Raw genomic sequence first — 25,000 nt, 5'->3', positions numbered from 1 at the left:
AAGATAATGATCATAATTATAATGACAATAATAAGCATGATGACAATACGAACTAATCGCACAACAAACCAATGAAAAGTTGCAGATCTCAATTAAATACGACAGTACTTAAAGTTTGTATTGAAGTTCGTTAAAACTCGTACCAATGCAGATTTTAATATATTTCAAGTAATAAATACTCTATAATTACCCTATATTTCTCACATGGTGAGTTTGCCGCTCTTCTCTCCAGTGTTTTCCAGATCCTTAATCAAATCTGGGTTCATTGACAAAACACATTATTTTCCAGCTTCTGTATAAAATTTTAATTCTAAAATTGTTCTACAGGGAATGAAATTAGCGGAAGAGTAGCGTCCCTTGCTTGGAAGTCACGAGCGGAAAAGTTAATAGAGAGAGAACGTCATGTTGATTGTGCGGCATGAGACACTTCACCGAAAGCGAGGAAGAAAGAGACGCATGCGCAAAACCATTTGGACGTTCTCTCTGTAATGTTACGTCCAATCAAGGGACGCTACTCTTCCGCTAATCTCATTCCATACTGACAAAAACCCTATTTATTAGAAATATTGAAACCTAAACATCATTGAAAACATGAGACCTCTATTAGGTTGGGAATTATGTTAATCCACCAATATTTGAAAAAAAAAATCCCCAGTTTTCTTTGGCCAAACTGAAAAAAAGGAAAATGTTTCTAATGGCGTCACACCACTATATTATGATGATTTATCCATGCCGCAAATTCCTCGCCGTATTCGTATACAATCGCGAAGCAGCTCGGAAAAGTCCGACAGAATTATATCCCCATTGATCTTTGGTAAAGGGACAAAGAGATTTGGACATCGTGTCTCAAGAGGTCCCGTTAATTGGAACACCCCTGTCCCAGGAGAGATGATTAGGGTGGAGAAGAAACATTGTTGAAAAGTTCAATAAATGTATTATATTTGGCCCAGTTTTTGTGTTTTATGAGCAACAATTGGAATCTAATTGTTCTAAGTGAATATATATTACGATTTCATGCAGTCGTGTCGTACTGTGAACAAAACACGTTAAATAATTTTTGGCCAGAAAACTCGTCCTTCAATTATCGATCGATTAAAATAATCCTCATCTTAAAGAACGGCCAAACAAAATTTTTGTTTAAACTCTCTGAAACCTGGGACAACAATAGTCCTAGAATTGAGATTTTTTTTGACAAGACGAGGCTCGTTTTAATCGATTGTTATTTGAAGGACGAATCTCTGGCCAAAATGTATTAAATATTTCTTTTTTCAGAGTAAACCAGGTTTTTATGAGAATCTTGTCCCCGTTTATATCATAACCAGCTTTTTAATACTTGGTCCGGAACTTTCCAATGTAGTTGTTGGGATACAAACTCTACCCACTGGCCCTAGACAACATGATTATAAAACTATCCAATTCATGTCTCGTCTTTACATGTTAAATGTTGCTGTTGGCAGGGGCCACATGTAATGCGCCAAGTTTTCTATTTCATATTTAGTGGATATTGCCCTATATAAAATCTCAAGTTCTTATTTTTCTTCTAAATCATGTAGTATTGCATTGACTCCGTAGACCAATTGACAAGGTCATGACTTATTTTGTCAAAGTACGTTACTACACATTTATTATGAATAGTGATTTTCATTAGAAATAATCAAGGTGCTGAAAAATCATTGGCACAGCAACTCATACTATGAAAAATGATATATTACGATAAATGAAATTTCTTTTTCTCTTATTCCTCCGGCTGTCGTAAATATTTGTTACATCTTTAGCTGGCCAATAACAGTGGTGTTGTACGAGTATTAAGCGTCATTTATCTATTTTGGTTTATCGCAAAGTACTTTCTGCCAGATCTATCAGAAACGGCCACCCAATCATTGCAGGATGGACAGAAAAAATCTCAACTGCACTCGGGATCAGTCTTGATCCCCTTGTGTGCGAACCTAGTGCTCTACCAACTGCACTATCGGGACAAGACCCCCCCCCCCCCCACACATCCATATAGCATATGATGCTCCCAGGAAATAGACACTATGTAGCCTTGTTGCGTTGCTCATCCTCCTCAGTGTGAGTTGGCCACATAAGTCATATTTTACATGTACTGAAGATCTAAAATTGAAGATGCAGTCACAGTGTCACACAAGTAGTGAAGCAAACCGATTTTTAAATAAAGCATGAAAACAGATAAACAAATTAAACGTAACAAAAAGTCCAAATAACAAGACAAACAAAAAAATAAATAAATAAATAAAATAAAATAAAATAAAGAAGAACAAAACCCTCAAAGAGAACCACCAAAACTAAAAAAAAAACCCCCAATAAAAACAAATAAACAAGCAAATAAAAAAACACAACGAACAAAAATAAACAGCACAGCAAATGAAAAAAAAAAAGAAATAAATAGAAATTAGGATTAGAAACTAGAGGATTCTCTTGCTCTCATTGCACGTATCACAAATTCTAATTGCTATGACTTACCCAGCATTTTAAGGACAGCCCTCCGTGCTCGCGTTGTAGCGCTTTTGCATTGCTGAACATGTTGCTGTACCGATCCAGACTCTAGGGCTGACTGCCGCAGCTTCATTCCAATCAAGAGATACATCACTGTTATAACCACCATAGGGATCATGAAGAAAACGAAAGTAGACACTTGAAAAAAGTATGACATCCGGTTAATCCATTTAAACGGAATATTGCAAACGAACGATTCTCTTATTGGCTGTTTGTCTCTTGGGTCACTGTAGAATGGGAACACACGCGTGTGAATCGGGTAGGGCAGTGCGCAGAGGGCGGAAATCATGACTATGGACAAAATGTATTTGACGGTTCTGGATTGTCTGGAGGATCTGTGTCCTCTGATAGGGTGGCAGATGGCGACATACCGTTCCACGGTAAAGCTGGTGATGAGCAGAACAGAAGCATATGACGTCATTTCCGCTAGATAGACCTTGAAGACACAGAATGCTTCCCCAAAATGCCACGGGTAGGCCTCCCAGACAGAGTAAAGCTCTGGTGGTAAAGCTGAGAAGAAAATAGAAAAAAAACATCATTTTTTGGGTATTACACACACACACACACACACACACACACACTCACACACATATATATATATATATATATATATATATATATATATATATATATATGTAACCAACCTCTAATTTTTGTGTGTTTTGTCTGGCTCACTTCGGTACCTTTTGTAAGCAGTTTTAAAACCGTTTCTGAAATTGATATTAAAGAAGTTTCTCTATGTGGAAGACCAGTCTTCTCAGATTTGTATATTAGCGCCCAAAAAGCTTTATGTTCGCTCCTATGAATTATATGTACGTTGATCTATCTATCATCAGGAGATATGTTTTAAAGACTTCAGGGCATGTTGTTTAAATGAGATATGCGCATCAATTCATATAAAGAAAAATTCAAGCGCTACGCAATTGCCTTCCGTTATATCTTCTGCATAAATCGAGGACAATTTGGTCAGGAAACCTCCTGTATATAAACAAAAAAACAAAACTAAAATTATTTTAAATAAGCTGCAGCAGAAGATTTGTTTTACAGAGTTAACAAACGAAGAAAAGAAAACGAAGACAACAACAGCATAGAATCGTTATGAAATATTGCAGGACAAAAGTATATAAAGAGCGAAATATGTGAAGTCCTGGCATATTCTAAGTCGTAGAATTTCAAACGCTGCGATGGAGATGCCTGAGGCTTTGTTTTTTTTCTTTGAAAGGCTTTATGCGGCTATTTGGTCTAGTGGTATGACACTCGTTTTCGCTCGGCACATAGTTGAGTCCTTGGAAAAGGCTCTTTACTCACATTCTCTCACCGTACTCAGGTGTACCTGGCCTCAGGTGTACCTGTTAAACAGCGTTGTCTTTGTCCGAAAAATTGTAATATCGCCTAACAGGCATCATGTTCCGTCCTGCTTGTTAAATGTTGCTGTTGATCAGGGACCCCTTGTAAAGCGCTTTGAGCACATGTAGTGGATATTGCTCTATATAAAGCTTAATCTTTTTTTTTTAGATGCGTGATGATTTGTTTATTTATCTATTCCAATTTTTGAGCATTAACTAAATAAGGTCTATACATTATTCACTGTCACAAAACAGTATTATGTCGATATTTATAATTAGAGACTGAAAATTGCGTTTATAGTCGGAATTATCAGATATCCGCTGAGTTTAGACTGCATGTTTATGTGATGAGGTTGAACATATAATTTGAAAGTGTAAAAAACTAAGATTTCATATTTATTTTTGTCATCCTAACTTTAAAGTGAATTTTGGCATCTGGTTCACCCCGAAGTATTATCGGATCATAAGGATTAGTCACATTAAATATGCTATGCTACACCATCACTTTGAAGGTTTTAACCCTCTCCTTACGAACAATAGGAAAATCATCACATTCGTTACGGTACAACCAACATTTTTCTTATTCAAATTTCTTTTGTACATCACAAAGTTTAAAGAAAATGAACAATGTGTTGTAGAGCATGATTTGCTTAAGAAATTATGTATCGCAAGAATTTTACTGCTTTTATGTCTGAATGATAAAAAATCTATTTTGTGTTAGTTGGGTGTGAAGTTTTGGGGAAAATCTTGAAAAATGGCTGGTAAGGAGAGGGTTAAACGAGGTCAAACCAACAGCACAAAGCTGAAATATCAACTTAAACACGTAAAGTTATTAATGTAACACGATATCCATTCGATTATGTTCTCAAAGCGTTACATATTGAGCTTCGAGACAACAGCAACTCTGACAATTCTGGACGAGACATGTCACATGTAAAGCGCTGTTACTCTTAATTTTCTGACAGAGATTGTGAGTAAAGAGAGTTTTATGAAGATTCAACTTAGCTCTGCCCACAGTGAGATTCAGATCAAAGGCCTACAATTTAAATGTCAAAGTGCTATATCTATCTACCACAAAGCCGCAGACATTTCATTTCAAATTAAATTAAAACAAGCAGCTTGACTGGTTAGGTAAAAATGGAAGAAAAAAACCAACAGAAAATGAAACACAAAAGCGGGAAAGGGGGGGGGGGAGGGGGGGGGGGAGATAGTAGATATTATGTCAAGAGTGAATTTTATGACCTACCTTGACAAGAAGAAGAACAAGAAAAAGAAGAAAAACAACGAACAAGAAGAAGAAGAAGAAGAAGAGAAAAAAGTAGAAGAATAAGAAAAGATAAACGAGGAGGAGGACGGTGAGAAAAGAAGAGAGATTATTTATTACGCTTTAATTCCCCTGGAATAGCAGAAGATAAGAGACATGGGAAGTCCAAATTGTTGACCTTGACATTGTCTAGGTTTGATTACTTCCAGTACCTAATGGCAGTAGACAGGAAAATTGAAGAGGTCATAAGGTTAATATGCCACAGACAGAAGGGACATTGATATGACTATAGTAAAAAAACAAAAACGGAACCATTTTACAACCTAACGTAATTTTTTACCATAACTTTGACATCAGTCGACGACAACAAACGACGGGTTTGTAATATTCAAGCATGACACCGGATCAAAAATATTCAAACACCGAGTAGTACTCATACAAAGTACTACAAAGGCTACCAAAGTCGCCGGCAACCAGATGGGAAGGTCACGAGACAAAGAAAGGTCAATCTTTTTTTCACCTTGATTTATTTCAGATTGGCGTTTGATATTCCATTGAGGAAACCACAATGTTGAAAATAATGTATTCTAAATTATAAATTGTGATATTTGATTTCTATGAAATGATTATTGTAGCCGTTCTTTTAATGTGTTTTTACTAAATAATCATGAATATATTAGAATCTACTGGATTATTGTTCCTTTCAAATATAAGTATATTAGATCTTGACTCATTTACTAAAATAATTATAGGCGGATTCAAGTTGCCGACTCGTACGATTTCCTGCTTGTATTCGATTGACCCGGGATTCATAAACCGATTCTTCACAGCGTACCATACAGTGACAAACAGCTATATTCGTTTTGATTAGAAAACGTCTATTACTACAAATCATAACTACAAAAAGACTTGTGAAAATCAGCCTTTAAAAACATTTTTGGTTGATATCTTAACACAATGACTTTTTGACAAATTGGGGTTCTTCGTATTCTATCGATATAGAAAATAAAGACGTTTCTAGCCTAAATGCAAACAACCGTCTCAAATTGAATAGTACAGGGGAAATTCCACAGATGGCCACTTTTTGGAATATGTGTGATTGTCCCCCTTGAGTGATGTGAGTGGTTTGAGCTTTCCCTATCTAAATAGAACACTAAAAACATTACAACCATACCTCTTAAATAGTTGAAGTTTTCCAATGTTCTAGTTATGTTGGGAAGGTTAGGACCCCTGACATCACTCAAGGGGGAAGGGGTTTGGGGTAATCTCAAAAGTTTCGAAAAGTGGACATCTGTGGGGTTTTCCCTTGTATTCTTCAATTATATTATTATTATATTTTATAATAATTTCCATTCAGAATCAATAAAGTATATCTTATCTTATGAAGAACGCCGAGTTTGAAGTCAACAATATCTGAATTAGGGAAATACGACTTTTTTAAGGTAAAAGTAAAACACAATGTCTGCTCTCCATTTACGAGTATTTTAACTAACATTTTATAAACGAAGCTGAACATTCAATATTAAATATCAGGTTCAACAGGACATAATACCGTTTTTAGACGATATGGCACATTACAGACTTTAAGTTGGCTTTCCGACATTTGATTAACTTCAACACAGTGCCGATTTCCAGCTCTGGGTCACATTAGTTTGCCACACTACTAGAGAGTGAGTAAAGAATGTTGAAATGAGGAATACAATGTAGACAAAACTCAGTAAAAGATGGTTTTCGTCTCTTAACTTGCTAATCTTAAGATAATGGGACGTATTATATAAAATAATTATCAACATGAATGGAACATTTCCATGAATTCATCATGCTCAATGCGCTTCATTTAAAGTTCACGTATTTATGTAATTTTGTGGAGGGTACAAGAGAGAGATGGAGACCAAGAAGAATATAGTCACAAGACATCAGCGAATTGATGAATAAGCCCGTGACCGAATGTGGAAGGATGGCGCAGGACAGAAGCTTGTTTCGGTTGGCAGTTGTGGAAGCCACGTCCAGGAGCGATACGCCATAATAATGATGATGATGATGATGATGATGATGATGATGATGATGATGATGATGATGATGATGATGATTATGATAGTGATGGTGATGGTGGTGATGATGATGATGATGATGATGATGATGATGATGATGATGATGATGATGATGATGATGATGATGATGATGCGACTATAAATGCATGCAAGATTTAATTCACACCGTGCAATCACACTCTGAAAATAAAAACCCCCTTATATTAAAAGTCTTGGCCAGAAAACTCGTTCTCCAAATATCAATCGATTAAACTGACCCTTATTGAGACTTTCTTGAGGCCCCAGGTTTGAGAGTTTCTGACAAGATAAGAGTCATTTTCATTGATCGATATTTGAAGGACGAGTTTTCTAGCCAAAATTTTAAAAAATATCTATTGTTTAAAAAGAAAAAAATCAGAGTACGGGAAGAGTGTTAATCTTCTATTCGCGCGTTATCAATATAATTCATGACTGCCTATAAAGCCAGGTATCAATTCACACCTGGATCTAGTGTCGTTATGCGAGTTATAGACATAACCAAACACAATTCGCCAGGAATTAGTTTTACAATCATTGCCATCAATCCTATCACTGGCCATGCTTTACATGGCTTGACGTTTGTTAATAGGCGAGAACCACATTTTAGTTTGTCGGGATTTAAAAAAAAAATGTATAGTCATACGTATAAAGTGAAAGCGTCTCTGCAAAATCTAATTAAACAGGCTAAGTGCACAGATATTAAGTGGGTTTTTTTCTGCTTATTTAATCATCTTAAGATGCAGTCTCTTACCAGGGCCAGCTTTGGAGGCTAAATTATTATATTATCACCAAAAAAAAAAAACGAAAAAAAAAAAAACTACAACAAAGAAAAAAACAACAAACAAAAAAAAAAAAAAACAACCCCCCCCCCAAAAAAAAAAACCCAAAAAAAACCCAAAAAAAAACTCCCCCCCCCCCCCCAAAAAAAAACAACAACAACAACAACACAAGACAAAACAACAAAATAAAAATTGAGAGAATTTTTTTTTGATGGATAAAAAAACGAGCTTTTCTAAAGCACAATATCCACTAAACCTGGTCAAAGCACTATACGAGGGGTCTCAAGCCAAAATAAAAATACAACACGCAGAACGAGACACGACATCAGTGAGGTGTTATTGTAATGTGTTTCGATAGAGACAACGTTGTAACTGGCTAGGTATTGACTTTACTTCTGAGTAAGATGAGAGAATGGAGGTAACGGGTGTTTTTACGATGACTCAAACCAGAGACCCACCGTCTTCATGCCAGTGTCAGGTTTTAATGATATTGTTTCAAGCATTGATAATGGAAAATCTGTATTTTGAATCTCTTAGATATTAGGGTGGCCTTTGATATAATTGACCATATTGTTCTTTTAGATCGCTTAAAGAATAATGTTATAATAATAATAATAATAATTCTGTAACAATTCAGTAGTTTTAAATCAGAAAGTATCACTATTCAATTACGAGTTCTCCAAGGCTCTGTCTTAGGTCCCACTTTATTTAGTCTTTCCATGGCACCTCTAGCTAATATCGACGACTCACGTATTTACAAGTGTTCTGAATGAAAAAAAAAAAATACCCAATCTTGTCTCGACATTGCAATCTGAATTTTAGACATAAAATACAGATTGCAACTAAATGGGTCGAAAACCGAAGTTATTATTATAGGCAAACCAAACAATCTCAAAAACGTTAACAACACCCAACTTAATTTTAATGATTGCAAAGTAACTCCATCTAAAAGAGTGAGAAATCTTGGAGTTTTTTTTTGGATGAAAATTTGTCCATGAGCCAGCAGATCAGTGCTCTCTGCAAACGCAAGTATGGCAGCTTTGCACTGGCTTACCGTCAAAGCATGCATGGATTGAGTATAAAATTTCGACCACTGTTCTTAACTGCTTAAATGGCCTTGCCTCCCACTATCTTTCGGACCTGATTAAAAAGAAGTCAAATTCTCGCCTCTTAAGGAGCTCCAGCGACACCACATTTATCGTGTGGCATAAAAGTCTGGAACGCTCTGCTAAGGCAGACCAGAGAAAAGCAAATAATGGAATCATTCAAAGCGCATCTTAAAACATTCTTACTTGAAAAAAATTTTACTCATAAATCTTTTTTTTATATTCATGTAATCCGTGGCACGCTAAATATGCTGTGTTGTATAATTTTATTATTATTAAATTAACTGTATTTCTACTGTAAAGCGCTTTGAGATGCATTGCATAGAAAGTGCTATACTAAATGTATGTCATCATCATCATCCTTATTATTATTATTATTATTATTATTATTATTATTATTATCATTATTATTATCATTATTATTATTATTATTATTATTATATCATTATTATTATCATTATTATTATATTATTATTATTATTATTATTATTATTATTATTATTATTATTATTATTATTATTATTATTATTATTATTATTATTATCATACAATAACACAAAGATACACAGAACCATACTAAAAATATATTTTTCCTTTCAAAATAACCATATAATTTCATGCAATTCTCATGTCACAGAAGACAATGAGCTTGACAATGTCAAGGAATTGAGTGGCAGCTCAAAACTCAGTGGCTCAAACGATTCGATTGGGCAGCGACAAGAAGAGATGGCGTTCCATTATTTGCAACCTCTGGACCAGAAAAGCAACTTAATCATCATCATTATCGTTAGTGTCAATATTGCCGCGTTCTGACAAAATACTTTTTTTCTTCTCATTTTGGCTAAAAACCTTATAAAGTAGTCCTTCAGAGCAATTAGGGCCCTGGAGCCGGAGTTTATAACATGAAACGGACAATAATACTTGCTAGCTACCGCTTTGATAGGACGTTAGCTTTCGCAAAGTACTTTCTACCAAATTTAACATACCTAGCTGCCCAATCATCGCTCGGTGGACGGAATAAAACTTTTACTTCATGCTTTATACATGGATTGAGATGAATCCCAACTTCTCAAAAGGATTAAACCATAGACCTAAATAAAATAAAGACCACGGTTGTAAATATTTAGATATCCTTTCCCTGATCCATTGTAATGTATTAATATTGCATTGAATGAAAAGGAAGAAGGTGACCATTATTGTACGCAAAACATAAAGAACTTCTGATTCGCATACACACAGGCACATAACACACACAGCCACACACACAAATAAACACACAAATAGAGACACTCAAACACATGCAATTAATGGATTAAACAGAAATTTTAAAAAGCACAAAATATATAAACTAATTTTAAATATCACAAAAAAGAAAAGAAATGAAAAAAGGAAGACATATTGTATCATTTCTTTTTTGTTTTGTATCTGTTATTAACTTCTAGATTTTTGAAAACTGCTGAAATTCGATAAAGTTAATGTCTAGTTTCAACGAGAAAGCCATAAAAACAGAATTACACGCAATGTCTTTTCTAAGAAATAGGAACTGCAAACATAATTTACATTTTTGTGTGTTAAAATGAACAAAAGTGAATGCATAGCGAAAGATGAATAAATGAAAAGAAACGAATTCATATATATATATATATATATATATATATATATATATATATATATATATATAATATATTGAATGAATAAAACATAAATCAATATACCAATGAATAAAGACATAAGTAAATAAATCGATAATATAATCAATAAATAATATATAAATAGAAAGACAATAAATAAATGATAAATAATTAAGTATATAAATCCCCAATTATTCTCTTATTTTTCTATTCATTTCTAAAATTTTGTTGTTTGACAATCTATTTTTGGCCTCATTAGTTTGGTTACCACTTTATCATCCATCAACTTTGGCTACTTTTCTTGGAGACGTTTAGAGGCGTTACCATGGAGATGTTTGTTAAGTCAATGACCCTTTTATAATGTACAGAACATTGATGATGACAATGGTGATGACAACAACGACGACGACGACGACGATAATGATATAGCAATTAAATACGGTTGCTTTTCTGTACTAATAAATTAATTCATGTACAGATGAGTAAAAAAGCTTTAACGACCTTCTCATTCCGTCCCTCGAGGTCGTCACCTTCAACAAAATATGTATGGTGATGTGGATATGATACGTCGCGAAATGACAAAATTACTTTTTCTCAATTTGCTTTAAAACATAAACCTTAAAATATTGTTTGATTAAGAAAATGAGAGGGAAAAAAACCCGACTTGTCAATAATCTCATTACCGACACTTCTTTAAAAGTCTCAGGTTTTATGACAAGTGTGATGTCATCTTAACCGATCGATATATGAAACTAAAAGGTTTCTTGAATAAACGTGAAAAAAAAAGTTATTTTGTCAATGTACGGCAGTAATGTCCTATTTCCCCCATCGACTTTATTAAAATACAATGGTTGGTTAATGGCTTCTGTCGAATGGAATAAGTGGACATTAACTCATCTACGTATACACTTCCATTTCTCGTGTCTAGACTGTCATATATTGGCCCTGGTATCCACATTACAACCATGTTACAATTCCCTTTGGTAACATTAATGAGAGAAAGACAATGTAATGGGCAATAGAAAAACGGTTTATTTGCATACGTGATCAATTCTCCATCAAAGAAGAGAGAGTATTCGGCATGATTCTTATCCGTATTTACATCATCTCTATTTACGCATCTGAATTTATCATGCTTAATGCGCTATACAATATCTTATTTATCTCCTCAACTATCGACATGAAACCAAATTCTATTTCATGCAGTACAAAATTTGTGTCGATATATTATAGCCAGGTATCCTTTTACACTTGAGTAGAGTGGAGTAAAGTATGTTACTACTTTTACCAAGGAGGAAACAAATTCCGAGTCAGTGTTTTCCAATCATTGTCACCAATAGTTAACAACGAGACGTTAAATCACAGACTCCACATAAAAGAAACTAACAAGAAACAAGCAGGTTGAAGTAAAAATTAAGAAATGCCTATAAATATAATTTTCGTAAGTTTTCATTAAAAATAAAAATACATATATCGAGTACGAGAACAGAAAAACAACCAAACCAGAAAGAATTTAGAAGTCGGAAGTTGCCAGACTATAAAAGTAAAAGTTACAAGTCTGAAATTTTACCTCAGTCAATCCCATTTATCAAAATTTACACAATTTTTCAAACAAATATATTTGAAAATGTTGATTCCACAGTTGTTTTAAGAAACCCAACGCATTTTCCGTACTCAGGTGTAAAATGAATACTTGGCCATTAACAGCGTTGTATCTGTCGTAAAAATATGGTAATATCGCCAAACAGGCATCATGTCTCGAGCGACATGTTAAGCGTTGCTGTTGTCTTGGGGCCCGTAGTAAAGCGCTTTGGACACGTTTAGTGGATATTGCGTTATATGAATGTTCAAATTCTCAAATATTTGCCATATCGAAGATTTGGAACGTTTTTCTTCTGTCGATCTCCGATTTTGATTTATGTTAACCTTTTCCGTGATCCAATTACGAGGATGATTCTATCCCATGCAATTTGAATTGATCTTTATTTAAAGCTCTGCTTCTGCGTAAATTGGTGTACGCTCAGCGGTACGGTCTTTGCTTCGTACCCAAAAGGTAGCGAGTTCGAATACCCGCTGCGCTGTCTGGCCTTGAGCAAGTCACCCCGTCCTAGCTCAGTTTGTAGCGCTGAATTGCGGCTGACGCTTGGGTTATTCCAGTCTTCCTTAAAAGACACATTTCCCCAATGAGATGAATAGAGAGAATTTTATTTTTTATCTATTATTTATTGGATACAACAGAACTCATTGGAGGCTATTTAATTGTTAGAATTATATCAAATGTGATTTCTGCTTCGTATTGAAAATTATGTTACATTTTTTTTCAATAAGGCAGGGTAACTTTCTAAGCTGTAACATTGCACTGCGTCAAACAAGAGCCGAGTTACTAAACTTTCGATATCATGATTTTATACGATTTATGTATAACCGGCATAGTTAAAAATTAAAAAAAAACAATTTCACATTTATAATTAAACTCGTCGTGTATTAGCTTACAATCTAGTTCTTGTTGCTTGTAAATTTTCAAATGTTTTTGATTTCTGCTTCGTATTGAAACATCGTCATACTCTCTTCCAGTTTCTTTTTTCTTATTCAACCTTTACGTGACCTTGTTCTCTCCAAACGTTATGTCAGCTTAAACTGATGTATACATTTTATTTTAAACCAAACGTATAGATAGTATGCAGATGACGTCACTCAGGCCTTTGTTATTGTTTTTGCCATCCGCGTTTGTGAGTTGTTCTCACTAAACTGTATTAACAAGACTATAAAAGTTCATGGTTACACAGAGTTTGTGTGTTGGTCCGTTATACTTCCGGATGGCAATGTTGTGAACTCCTTAGCCAAGCGCATTCTATCTATAGATAGCACGAAGATGACCTTTGTTATTGTTTTTTGCCATGCATTTTTGTGAGTAATTCTCAATAATCTGAATTAACCAGACTATATACGTTTAAGGTTACACAAAGTTTTATGTTTTGGTCCGTTTTACTTTCAGATGACAATATTGTGAGCTTCTTAGCCAAGCGCATTTTATCTCTTTCGTCTTCATGATGGATAGACATCATTGTTCTGTTTTGTTAACTTCAAGAAACTCATATTTATCACTCTCCTTACAACCCATAGGAAAATCGTCACATTCGTTACGATGCGTCCAACAATTAATTTTCTTATACTGATTTCTTTTGTTGTAGTCACGCTTTGTTGCAGAGCTCATTTTCCTGAAAAGAATATAGGTCCTACTCGTTACTATCTCAAAAATCTATCTTGGTGTTGAGTGAATACGACGTTTCGGGTATAATTCTGAAAATAACTGGTAAGGAGAGAGTTAATCGCTAAGATTTGAAATCAAACTCAAACTTTCTGCGTCTAGTTCATTGAGAGATACTATACAAGTAGAAACCAAGTTGAGGGATCCTGCTTATGGTCACGTGACCTCTTGTTGCCATGGGTGGCAACCTATTGACATGGCTGCCCTTTTTACTATAATCTCATAGTACGAGTCCGGGGTTAATCAATCAATATAAAACGCATATTATACCAGATGTTTTTGTATTCTTTAAAAAATAATGTGTCCGAGTACAATCACCATTGATGATATAAAATATGCCTGCGTATTTTTATTGGTCTTCACAGTCAGATGCGTATGTAAATAATCACAACGGAAGTGAAGCGTACATGTGTACAAAACTAGAAGAAGAAAAATGGAAAACTAGAAATGATTAATTCAATAAAACATCCATTTTTCAACTTAATTAATTCATTTAAAAAAAGATTTAGCTGGTTATTCAAAATTATTACTTCTTATCCGTCTTATAATTGTAAAGTTCACACAAGCGTTGGTTCATGGTTATCGGTCGTTGACAGGCAGGGACAGAAGAACACAATCAGAAAACAGCATTTTAAAAAGTATCAAGTCATAAATGGAACTTTTGAAATGTTTATTAGACTAGTTTCGACAAATTATGTGGTAACTAACGTCATATGCTCTGGTTACATATGGCAGTTCGGGGAAAATCTTGAAAATGGTCGGCGAGGAGAGGGTTAAACCTGAGCCATTATACAAGTTCTAAAGCAAGTCTTGAATTTCTACCAATCTGATGATTTGGTGATCATAATAATCTATAGAAATATAAAGTAAAGGTTTTCTGGCTAAAGCGAGAAAAAAGTGTTTTGCTACTTTACCGAATAACTGCTCGGATGCACCGGGATAAATGTGAGAGCTGATTTCGACCCGTTCGTCCGATGTACACACCCTGAGAATTAGGGAAATGGATTTCACGATTGACTTCCTCTGCGTCACTTCCGCTCATTACGGACCACTTCAAACGTAAAGTTCCGGTTTCTTTTTTACGTAAATAAATTCGAACTGTAAAACTGACAAAATATGTTATATAGATTGACAATAACAAAGTTTTTATCTAGGAGTGGGCAGAACTGATTTGGCACCAGTAAAAATTTACTGTGTCATTGCTATCGTCCTGTAGTGCCATCATCATCATCATCATCATCATCATCATGATCATCATGATGATCATCATCATCATCATCATCATCATCATCATCATCATCATCATCATCATCATCATTACTATCATCGGAAAGAGATTTTCCATAGACAGTTTCTAAATGACTTAAGCCTTGTGTAATAGTCGATGATTCAGCGGGCGTGGACCTCACCCCCCCCCCCCCTCGGAAGATGTTGAGTCATATACCATTGGAAAGCTTATAAAATTCTCTATCAGATCCCGGTTGTCACCTTATCAAAAAGTGACCACATAAGAGAGTTACAGCCGATTTTCTAGTTATTTCCCCTTATATAAGTCATTTAATTTTTTCAACTTTGAATGGTTATTTCTCCTTTAAATTTGGTTGTATTGAAACATAACTGACTTTGAAATGCACATCTATCATCTGGGAAGTTTTTATGTTACTTTGTGACATTCTTGAAGAAATTAACTAATTTTTGTGATATATTTCAAATGACACATAATTTACAAATTCAAGGGAAATAACTCGAAAATAAATTTTCGCTCTTTTCATGTTTAGATAGGGTTAATTTTTGTTCTTTATCAGTAATGAAGTATTATATTAGTAAAATTACTAAATTTTTTGTTTATTTTATTTTAGATGCCTTAAATAGTTCACCAAAGTCAACGCAAAACTAACAATTGAACATGGACGAAAAACCAATTCAATTAAAAAAGTCGTCTTGCCGGAATCGGAAATCATTTCCAGCATCAACACATTTTTGTATCTTTCATGATTCTTCTGTTAGTATAAACGATGAAGTAAAACAATTAACTATAACCTCGTAGAATGAAATACAACAGACTATTTCATCTCAGAATTTGTCCAGTTGCTCGACCAGCACTTTCATTAATATTCGTGATAATATTCCTTCACACCCAATCTATGACACCCACGGCTTACATCGAAAATGCTACCAACGTTTTATCAACACAAACGTTTTTCGTAAAAGGAAAGTTGAAGATAAAGATGGTGACTTTGTTACTGTCAGAAAAAGACGTCCGACTGGAGAAATGGTATTATTCCCAAATGAATGTATGTTTTGTGAAAAAAAAAACCTGAAAAATGAATTGTGCGTAAAGGAAAAAGTCTTAATCAACGTGCAAAACTTATTAAATGTCAGACAGTGGCACAGAAACAGTGTAAAAGAAGCAGCAGCAGGAAATAATGATGAATATATGATTGTAAAAATTACTGGAATTGACTTAATTTCTAAAGAAGCCCAATATCATGATGAATGTCGAAAAGCCTACATACGACCGAATTATGTACGAAAGTCAAATAACCAAGATGATATTAATATGAAAAATGCTCACGCCTTACCCCTTCAAGTGAACGAAAAATCAACTCCATCGGCCAGGATGTGTGTTTCTGTATTTCCAATGAAGCTTGGCAACTCCCAAAAGCCCTTACACTCGCTATGTCCATACACCACTTGACAGGCAAGTGCAAAGCTAGTGACATTACTGAATAGATTAGGACACTGTGTTTCATACATGCGCATTCTTGAAATATAGACAGCAATAGCTAGCAGTATAAACCTATCAAATGATGCTACACCACCAGATATTTTTTAATACGAAAATGTTGTAACACATTTCTGTTGGGACAATTTTGACCTGTCAGAAGAGACGATGACTGGTGCTTGACCAACACATTCAACGCATGGTATTGCTATTCAGCTCTTCAACACACATGATAGATGGAAATGTTTTGCTCCATTCACTCATTTCTATTCCGGAAACATTTGGACAATTTGCTAAGACAGTATTTTCGTGTCTTCCAAAAGTACGAGTTGTTCATTTTGTGACTGATTCTTACAAAGAAAATTCCATCAAATGCACAGAACGTATTCGACGTGGCAATCCGATACAATTATTTTGAAAGGCAGGTCAACAAAAGTACCCCGTGATTGGAAAAGATTTTTGTTTCAATAATGAAAACAAGAAGCAACTCATCAAATTAATTTTCAACGAGTGGTCCACCGATGAGTATGCGGAGCTGTTAGTTGGGAGAAAGGTGTATGTGGACTGTGAAGAGGAGGTCACTCTACTCACTACCGAGGATGGTAAAATAACTGACCAACTTCCTATTTACCACTTACAGTTAACCCAGGAAGAAGCAGACAATCAAATTGTTTTACATGCAAACTTTTCTAAATTAAATGACTTTGCATCAAAAGTTATTGTGAGGTCCACTGATACAGATATCTTTCTCCTCTTACTTCATTTTGCCGATGCATTATCTCCATTGGAAATAGTATTTGATACTGGTGTTGGTGACAAGATGCGTTTTGTCGTAATAAATGATGTTATCTAGAGTGTCAATGGAGATATAATTCCATCTATACTTGGATTTCATGCCCTAACAGGTTGTGATTCAACTAGTGTGTTTCTGAAAAAAGGCAAATTTAGGCCGTTAAAAACGTTATGTAATGATCCAGAATCACAGACTGCCATGAAGGAATTTGGTGAAAACGAAAATCTCACAGATGAAGTTAAATGCCAGCTTGAAAAGTTTGTGTGTAAGATCTACAACTCAGAACATGAAAGCATCAATGAATTACGATATCAAAGAGTTTGTTCAAAGTTCCATACAAAGAACAATGTTATATCTCCCAAAGGCAGTACCGACTTAAGCATGGTGCCTCCTTGTCAGCAATCACTGGACTTGCATTTAAAACGAGTAAATTATCAAGTTCGAATTTGGAAAAGAGCTTTGCAACAATTTCCCGAATTACCACCAGTTGAATTCCATGGTCGGAAGCGTTGCATGCAACATTACACTGTCCATCGATTGGGGTGAGAAAATATTTCCCATAGAGCTGAGAGACAATCTTACTTCTGAATCACATATTTCAAAATCAAGTGAAAGTAGTGATCTCAGTGGAGATGAAAGTGCATATTCTGAATGCTATTCGAGTTCTGACAACACAAGTGACAAATATTAGTAAACGTAAAAGAACATAGTTTTATCTTAAATGACGCAAATCAAATATTTAAATGATATTATATGTTCAGTACGATATGTTGCAATGTGCTTATAACTCTGGGATTGTTGAACATCAAGGGAGATGATATAATACTTTGTACTTTTATTGCATGAAATTATATTGTTGATCACACAATAAAATAGAAACGTTCTAAAATAAAAATGTGTGTACTTTACATAAAAATAACAACCGATACTTAAGTACATACTGTACTCTTGTAATTTTGTATAAAATTTCACATCTTTTAACTGTTTCACTGTTTTTAAAGGTCATTAACTTCCATAAGAATTATTGTTTTGCCACGAAATACATTATCAAACATCAAAATGTCAGTCTCAAACAATGGTATCTCAATTTACACGTTTGGTGTATAATGTATTATTTTTTTTGACAATCTGGGGTCATAACTCATTTTTTTTTTAAATCCTTCAAAGGGCCATAACTTTCTTATGTGGTCACTTTTTGATAAGGAGACAACCGGGATCTGATAGAGAATTTTATAAGCTTTCCAGTGGTATATAACTCAAAATGCCCCCCCCCCCGGGGGGGGGGGGGGTACCAGTGGATCATGGACTATAAGAAGTGGAGAGCTTAATTTCCCAGCTACACGTTTTCAAGCTTTCCCCCCCCCCCCACCCCCCCCAAAGAGGTGTTTGTTTATGTCATTATAACTCCATTACATTTGAAGAAAACTTGTGTGCTTTTTCTAATATTGAAATCTGATCTGGACTAGGCTTTGATTCTAAGTAATCCTCGTATGAAAGTCTTTTCGAGCAGTTTGAAGACCAATGAAGATAATGAAGATGGGATTTGGTTTTTCAAAACTCTATCAAAATGTTTGTTGAGCAGACAATGATCAAGTCTAAGTTGAAACATGAAATTTCAATTGTCTGTAATGAATTTTTTTTTCTTTTTTTTTTTGGAGGGCATAATTTTGCTCCTGAACTTTTCTTTTCATCAACTTTTTTTTCGCGCTTGGCGAAGGAGCTCACAACATTGTCATCCGGAAGTATAACGAACCAACACACAAAACTTTGTGTAACCATGATCGTTTATAATCAGGTTAATACAGTTTAGTGAGAATTACTCATAAACGCGGATGGCAAAAAAAAAAAAAAAACAATAGCAAAGACCTGAGTGACGTCAACTTCGAACTATCTATAAAAACGATTATAGTGACTGCAACATGTTCCTTCCCGAATCTACGATTTTTTAAAAGATTTCAAGTTGGTAGATGAGACAGTGTTTATATTTTATGTCTTTGTCTACTTTAAATAATTGAATATACAATGAGTATTTAGAAAACGCAATATCCACTAAACGTACTCAACTCGCTTTGCTTTAAATGAGTCCCTGCCAAGCCAACAGCAATACTTAACATGCAGGACAAAGACATGACGCCCGTTAGGCGATATTATTTTCTTTTCCTGACAGATACAGCGGAGTTGACGTATTTTGACATAATGTGAGTAAAGAGCCCTTTCCAAGGACTCCACTATGCGCTGTTCAAAGCGGGACTCGAACTCTCGACCTTCCAGTCCGAAGGCGAGTGTCATACCACTATACCACATAGTGTACTTTGTCTCGCATCGTTTTATACACAATTCATGAACTGTTATCATTATTCCGACAATCCTATTATTCATACACTTTTTTCTAATAAGAAAACGCTATAAAATGGAACTATCTAAGTAGTTTCCATTACAATAATGAACACAAGAATTCACTGTCACACATTTATGTATGGGACTGACATGGCTTCATAAAAATAAAACCAACCTGACAACTCCCTCAAGTAATAAATCACAGCAAAACAGTACTATAAAGATATTGAGAAGGGACGTAAGTAAAGTGAGGATTTAGCTTCTGTCAAGATGGTGATAAAATATGTTCGATATAATATTCCAGATAAAAAGATAAATAAAGATTGATGTCATTTTTCTTTTTTGTTGCCAAACATTGTTTGTCCAAAGGTCAATGCTGTACTCCGATAAAAATAAGAAAAAAAAAAACAAAACAAAAAAAAGCAAAAACAAACAAAAAAGAAAACTCTATAAAAAAAAAAAACAAAAAAAAAAAAAAAAAAAAAAACAAACAAGCAAAACAACAATAATAACATCAACATTAAACAATTTTTCTCATTTTTCTCATTTTTGCAAAGGGTATTGTTAAACTTGTTTTTTTGTATGTTGATTTTAGATGATTTCGGCGCTTTTTGTTGTTGTTGTTTTTAGATATTTTACTGTGCCTGGGACATTTATATGTCATTTCAGCACCAGATTATTTTTTCTTCATATATCGATGGATGAAGATAACCCCGTACTTGCCAAAACGTCTTAAACCTCAGCTTTTTAAAAGTAAGTAATATGAGAAATCTCAGATTTAATCTGTATGAAAATTTTGAGGCAATCTTAATCTTTCGTATAAATCATGTAAGTATGCGGCTAGATATGTGATCTTGTGGTATGGCGCCCGCCCTTCTGCCCCGAATGTCCAAAGTTCAGTTCTGCTCTTAGCGGCGCATAATTGAGTCCTTGGCAATTGGAAAAGACTCTTTATTCAAATACTCTCACAGTTCTCAGGTGTAAAATGAATACCTGTCCGTTAACAGCGTTTTCTCTTTCGAAAAAAAAAATACAATATGGCCTAACATTCGTCAAGTCTGGTCCAACTTTTAAGTGTGGCTGTTGGCTTTGAGCAGATTTAGTGGATGTTGCACTCTGTAAATGTTCTAGTTAAAAAAACAAAAAAAATGATTACTATATTTTGGTGGATGTTGCTATATTAAAGACCCACTCCTTGATTTTTTCCACTTACTTTTAGCAAACGAACTTTTCTCAGTGCAAGATAAGGTCAGGGTTTTTCGTGTAGTAGTTTATGAGCCTCTGTAGACCCATGTTTTGAACCAGTTGCCTGTGTCCTTTTTTTGGGATTGAACTGTCTGTTTTGAAATGGGATTTTGCTATTCTGGTAATCAAACGAGACATTTCTCCCATTTGGTTCGTAATCTTGGTCAATAAAACTTGGGATTCTTCCATTACCAGAATGACTGTTTGGTGATAAATGTCTATCAAACAGGTAATGGATTTTTAAAGTCTCAATAAGTAAATAACTAACTACATACACAAATGAATAACCAAAGAGATAAATAGATAAACAGATACAGACGAAAATAACTAACTAAATAAATAAATACAGACAAAAACGAACAACAAATAAATATCAAGTAAATAAATAAATAAATTAATTAATACAGACGAAAAAAATAAATAAGTAAACAAATATAAATACAGGCAAAAAGAAATAAATAAAAAAGTGAATCAAATACTTTTAAAAATAGAAAATAAGTACCTAGATAGATAAATAGATAAATAAAACAAATATTATACAAAAAGGAATGAAACATAATATATAAAATGCATAAGTAGATAGTTAAATAAATGAATTAAGTAAATAATTATAATGGGCACATTAATGAATGAAACATTTCGATTTATGAAAATATCAAAGAGTCCTATTAAGTTGATGATTAAATGAATATATGAAGACACTACAATTATATAGCACTTATTCACATGTTGACGTGTTTATACTGTTTATTCATTGAGAACAAACAGATTACGCAAAATTTAAACTGTTATCTTCCGTAGTCTGGAAAGACGCCTATCTAAAAATTTGATCAGAAAACTCGTGCTGCAAGTATCGATCGATTTAAATAACCCTATCTTGGTAACAACTCTCAAACCTGGGACATCACAAAAACAATGGTTGCTGGTTATTGCCACCAGTTGTACAGCGCTTTCCGCCAGTTGTTATCTTTTAGACCCAGCTATGCAATTACATTTGTGTTCACAAAAAAAAAATTGGGATAGACTTATCTTTCTTTCTTTTATTCTGTCGCACAGCGACAAAACAAATTTTTATAGATGGAAAACTTTCAATTTATATATTAATAGATTTAGTGCCCCCCCCCCCCCCGCGCCTTCCGTGTGTCAAACTTAGCAAAAAGTCTGTAATCTTATGCAAAGGATAATAATAAAAAAAATTACTGTTTGATGTTACAAAACACTCGTAATTGCTAATGTTTTTGTTGTAGTTCTTGTCGTTGTTGTTGCTACTGCTGCCGCTGTTGTTGTTTTTTTCTTTCTTTCATCTCCTTCTTCTTCTTTTTCTTCTTCTTCTTCTTCTTCTTCTTCTTCTTCTTCTTCTTCTTCTTCTTCATCATATTCTTCATCTTCTCTCCTTTTATCTCTCCTATTTTTCTTTATATCACCATCTAGCTCCATTTAATCTCCTCTTCCTCCTTATTTTCTCAACTTCATCTTCTTCTTCCTTCTCATCACCTTTTTCTTATCCTTCTCCTTCTCATTCTTCTTTATGTTCCCTTCTTGTCCTCTTGATCCTTCTCTATTCTGTCTTTTTTTTTACCCGTCTACAAAAAGTCAATAAATCAACACAGCTGAATGTTCGTCTGACTGTCCCAACCTAAATGATATGAGAGTGGCACGCATTTCCAAAACTAATCAACTTGGAATCTTGTTTTCTACAATATCCAATGATTACTATAATGCGTCCTTATCACGAACCCACTCTTTTCTTTTTCAAAAACTGGTAAAACACTTCTTTTTATATCTTAGAACATCTTGTCACATATAACCAAATCCACTTCTTAAATGAGTTTCCGATTTAAGAATTTTACACAAGTTGAAGGTAATTTTAATCGATCGGTATGTGAGAGAACTTTTATCTTCCAAAATATAAAAATGTTACCCCATCTCCCCGTAAAAAATAACCATTTTTGCCAGAGTACACAATTTCTCAAATCAGCAAGGGACCTCACGTGCGTGTCCTCATATCGTGCGCAATGAGACATATTCAACGATAATGACGAGTTAAATGAAAGGAAAACACACAATAAGATAATTCTTTTCAATATTATTCTGACCCAAATTTGTGCAACAAATATTTGTTCCTGTGTCATTGCTTTCCCGCTGACCGTGTGGGAGGGTTTTATGATTATGTGGGAGATTTGATTTGCTTTTCTTATAAAGGCCAACAGGAAAATGTTAAAGAATGTATTGTACTAAATCGCTTATTATAAAAGTAATTACGTACCCATTAACGCTTGAGTCTAGTGGGTTAATATGTGAAAGAATCCTTATCCAAGGGCGCTACGTTGGCGCAATAAATTTCAAGCCGTGGCCATTGTCATAGGGTTACTGACCATGGTCAATAATGTTACAAAACAAACCCCCATACACCGACGCCAAAAGCTGCTGCTTTCAAAATGTATTGAGAGCAGTTCAATCAAACTCGTTGACTTTTTTCTACATTCAAAACATGTAGGATACGTTGAAGTTAGAATTAAACGAAGACATTTCACTAGTTGACAATACTTGATCAGTTAAGAACAGCATAAAGCACGACTGTTCTATGCAAAAACATGTTTTAAAGATTTGGTGATAACACTCGTCCTTCAAATATCAGTAACTCTCAAACCCTCTGGTTATACAGATTGAAATGATCAAATAGAAGTTTGAGAGATTTTTGCAAAGGTGAGGGTCAATTTTAATCTCTAGATATTTGAAAAACTGTTTTTTCTGGCCAAAATTTTAAAAACGTGTTTTTTTCATACAATGTAGTACTTTGTTTGTTGTTTTCAACTGATCAAGTTTTTTCAACTGGTGAAATGTATTTTTTTCAATTTTAACATTAATGTGTTCTCCATGTTTTAAATTTAGGAAGAAGTCGGCGAGTTTGATTGAACCGCTATCTTAACAATTTCGCCTCTATGTACAGTGTTATGTCTTTAGGCCAAAAAAAAAAAGACCCAAAATACTGATATCAGGGTGTTAACTGATCAAGGGGCAATTGCTTACCACTCTTTAGGTAGGACTTGGCAATCCTTTAGATTTAAAAAAATCTCAATTTTAGCTTACAACATTTTGTGAGTTGACCACAGAAAATCCATATCAGTTTGTTTAACGTCCGATTTGCTTTGACGGTCTCTTCATGATGGAACTGTGAATTTATACTATCATATCATATTCATCACGAAGAAAGAAATGTTTTCCTCTTTAAACTGCTAATATTATGGCATAAGTAATGTGCGGCGCTAACTGCTTTTTGTTTACAAAATCTAAGGTAGACTGGGACCAAGGGGTGTTACTAAAATTAGGTTATTCGAAAATGGCTATTTATGTTGTGAGTAAAGATAGGTAAGAGAAGGACAGAAACCAACCCCAAAATGGACATTGATTTGACACACGTCTGTTTGTTTATGAAAGGGTTCTGTCAATTGAGCTATTTGGGACAATAAACAAAATGACAGTACAGAATGAAATAGAATTGAGGACTTTAGAGATGTCTCAAGAGATGTTTGGGACGAAAACAGGTCAGAAGTATTCCGGAAGTCGGAGCGGAAACTGTCCATTCCTGGGACAATTACAAGATTTGAATTGGAGGATGTTACTCAGCTGTATGAATGGCCATATTGTAGACTGTATCCATGGTAACAGTGACGTCACCCTATTTTAAATGTACCAAACTATAGTTTACAATCAATAGAAAGCCCCAATGCTCGGATTTTGCCGAGGCGAGAGTTTTGAGATTGTTCAGTTGTGGCACCTTTATGTATTTGACGTACATGATAACTGGTGATGTATACGTCAGAATACAATGTTAGGTTCTCCAATATTACCATGATTTGTATTGTCGTTATGGCTTAATAAAGGGCATCGTTGCCTTTATTTTTAAACGTACTGATTTGGAG

At 34.4% G+C, this 25,000-nt stretch overlaps 1 protein-coding gene across 1 annotated transcript in view; it reads right to left on the bottom strand.

Annotated features, from left to right (window-relative positions):
* The window catches only part of LOC144968231 (pyrokinin-1 receptor-like), a 200,884-nt gene that overhangs the window by 27,906 nt on the left and 147,978 nt on the right, over positions 1 to 25,000 (bottom strand). The window contains exon 3 of the mRNA XM_078906377.1: positions 2,482 to 3,024. Coding sequence (XP_078762503.1) covers positions 2,482 to 3,024 — 543 coding nt within the window. The remainder of the gene's footprint in view (positions 1 to 2,481; positions 3,025 to 25,000) is intronic.

This window comes from Berghia stephanieae, chromosome 3, assembly GCF_034508935.2.
Source record: "Berghia stephanieae isolate SIO BIC M18660-M18661 chromosome 3, UCSD_Bste_1.3, whole genome shotgun sequence".
Taxonomy (NCBI): domain Eukaryota; kingdom Metazoa; phylum Mollusca; class Gastropoda; order Nudibranchia; family Aeolidiidae; genus Berghia; species Berghia stephanieae.
The sequence above is the reverse complement of the archived record's forward strand: the minus strand, read 5'-3'. Positions and strand labels throughout refer to the sequence as shown.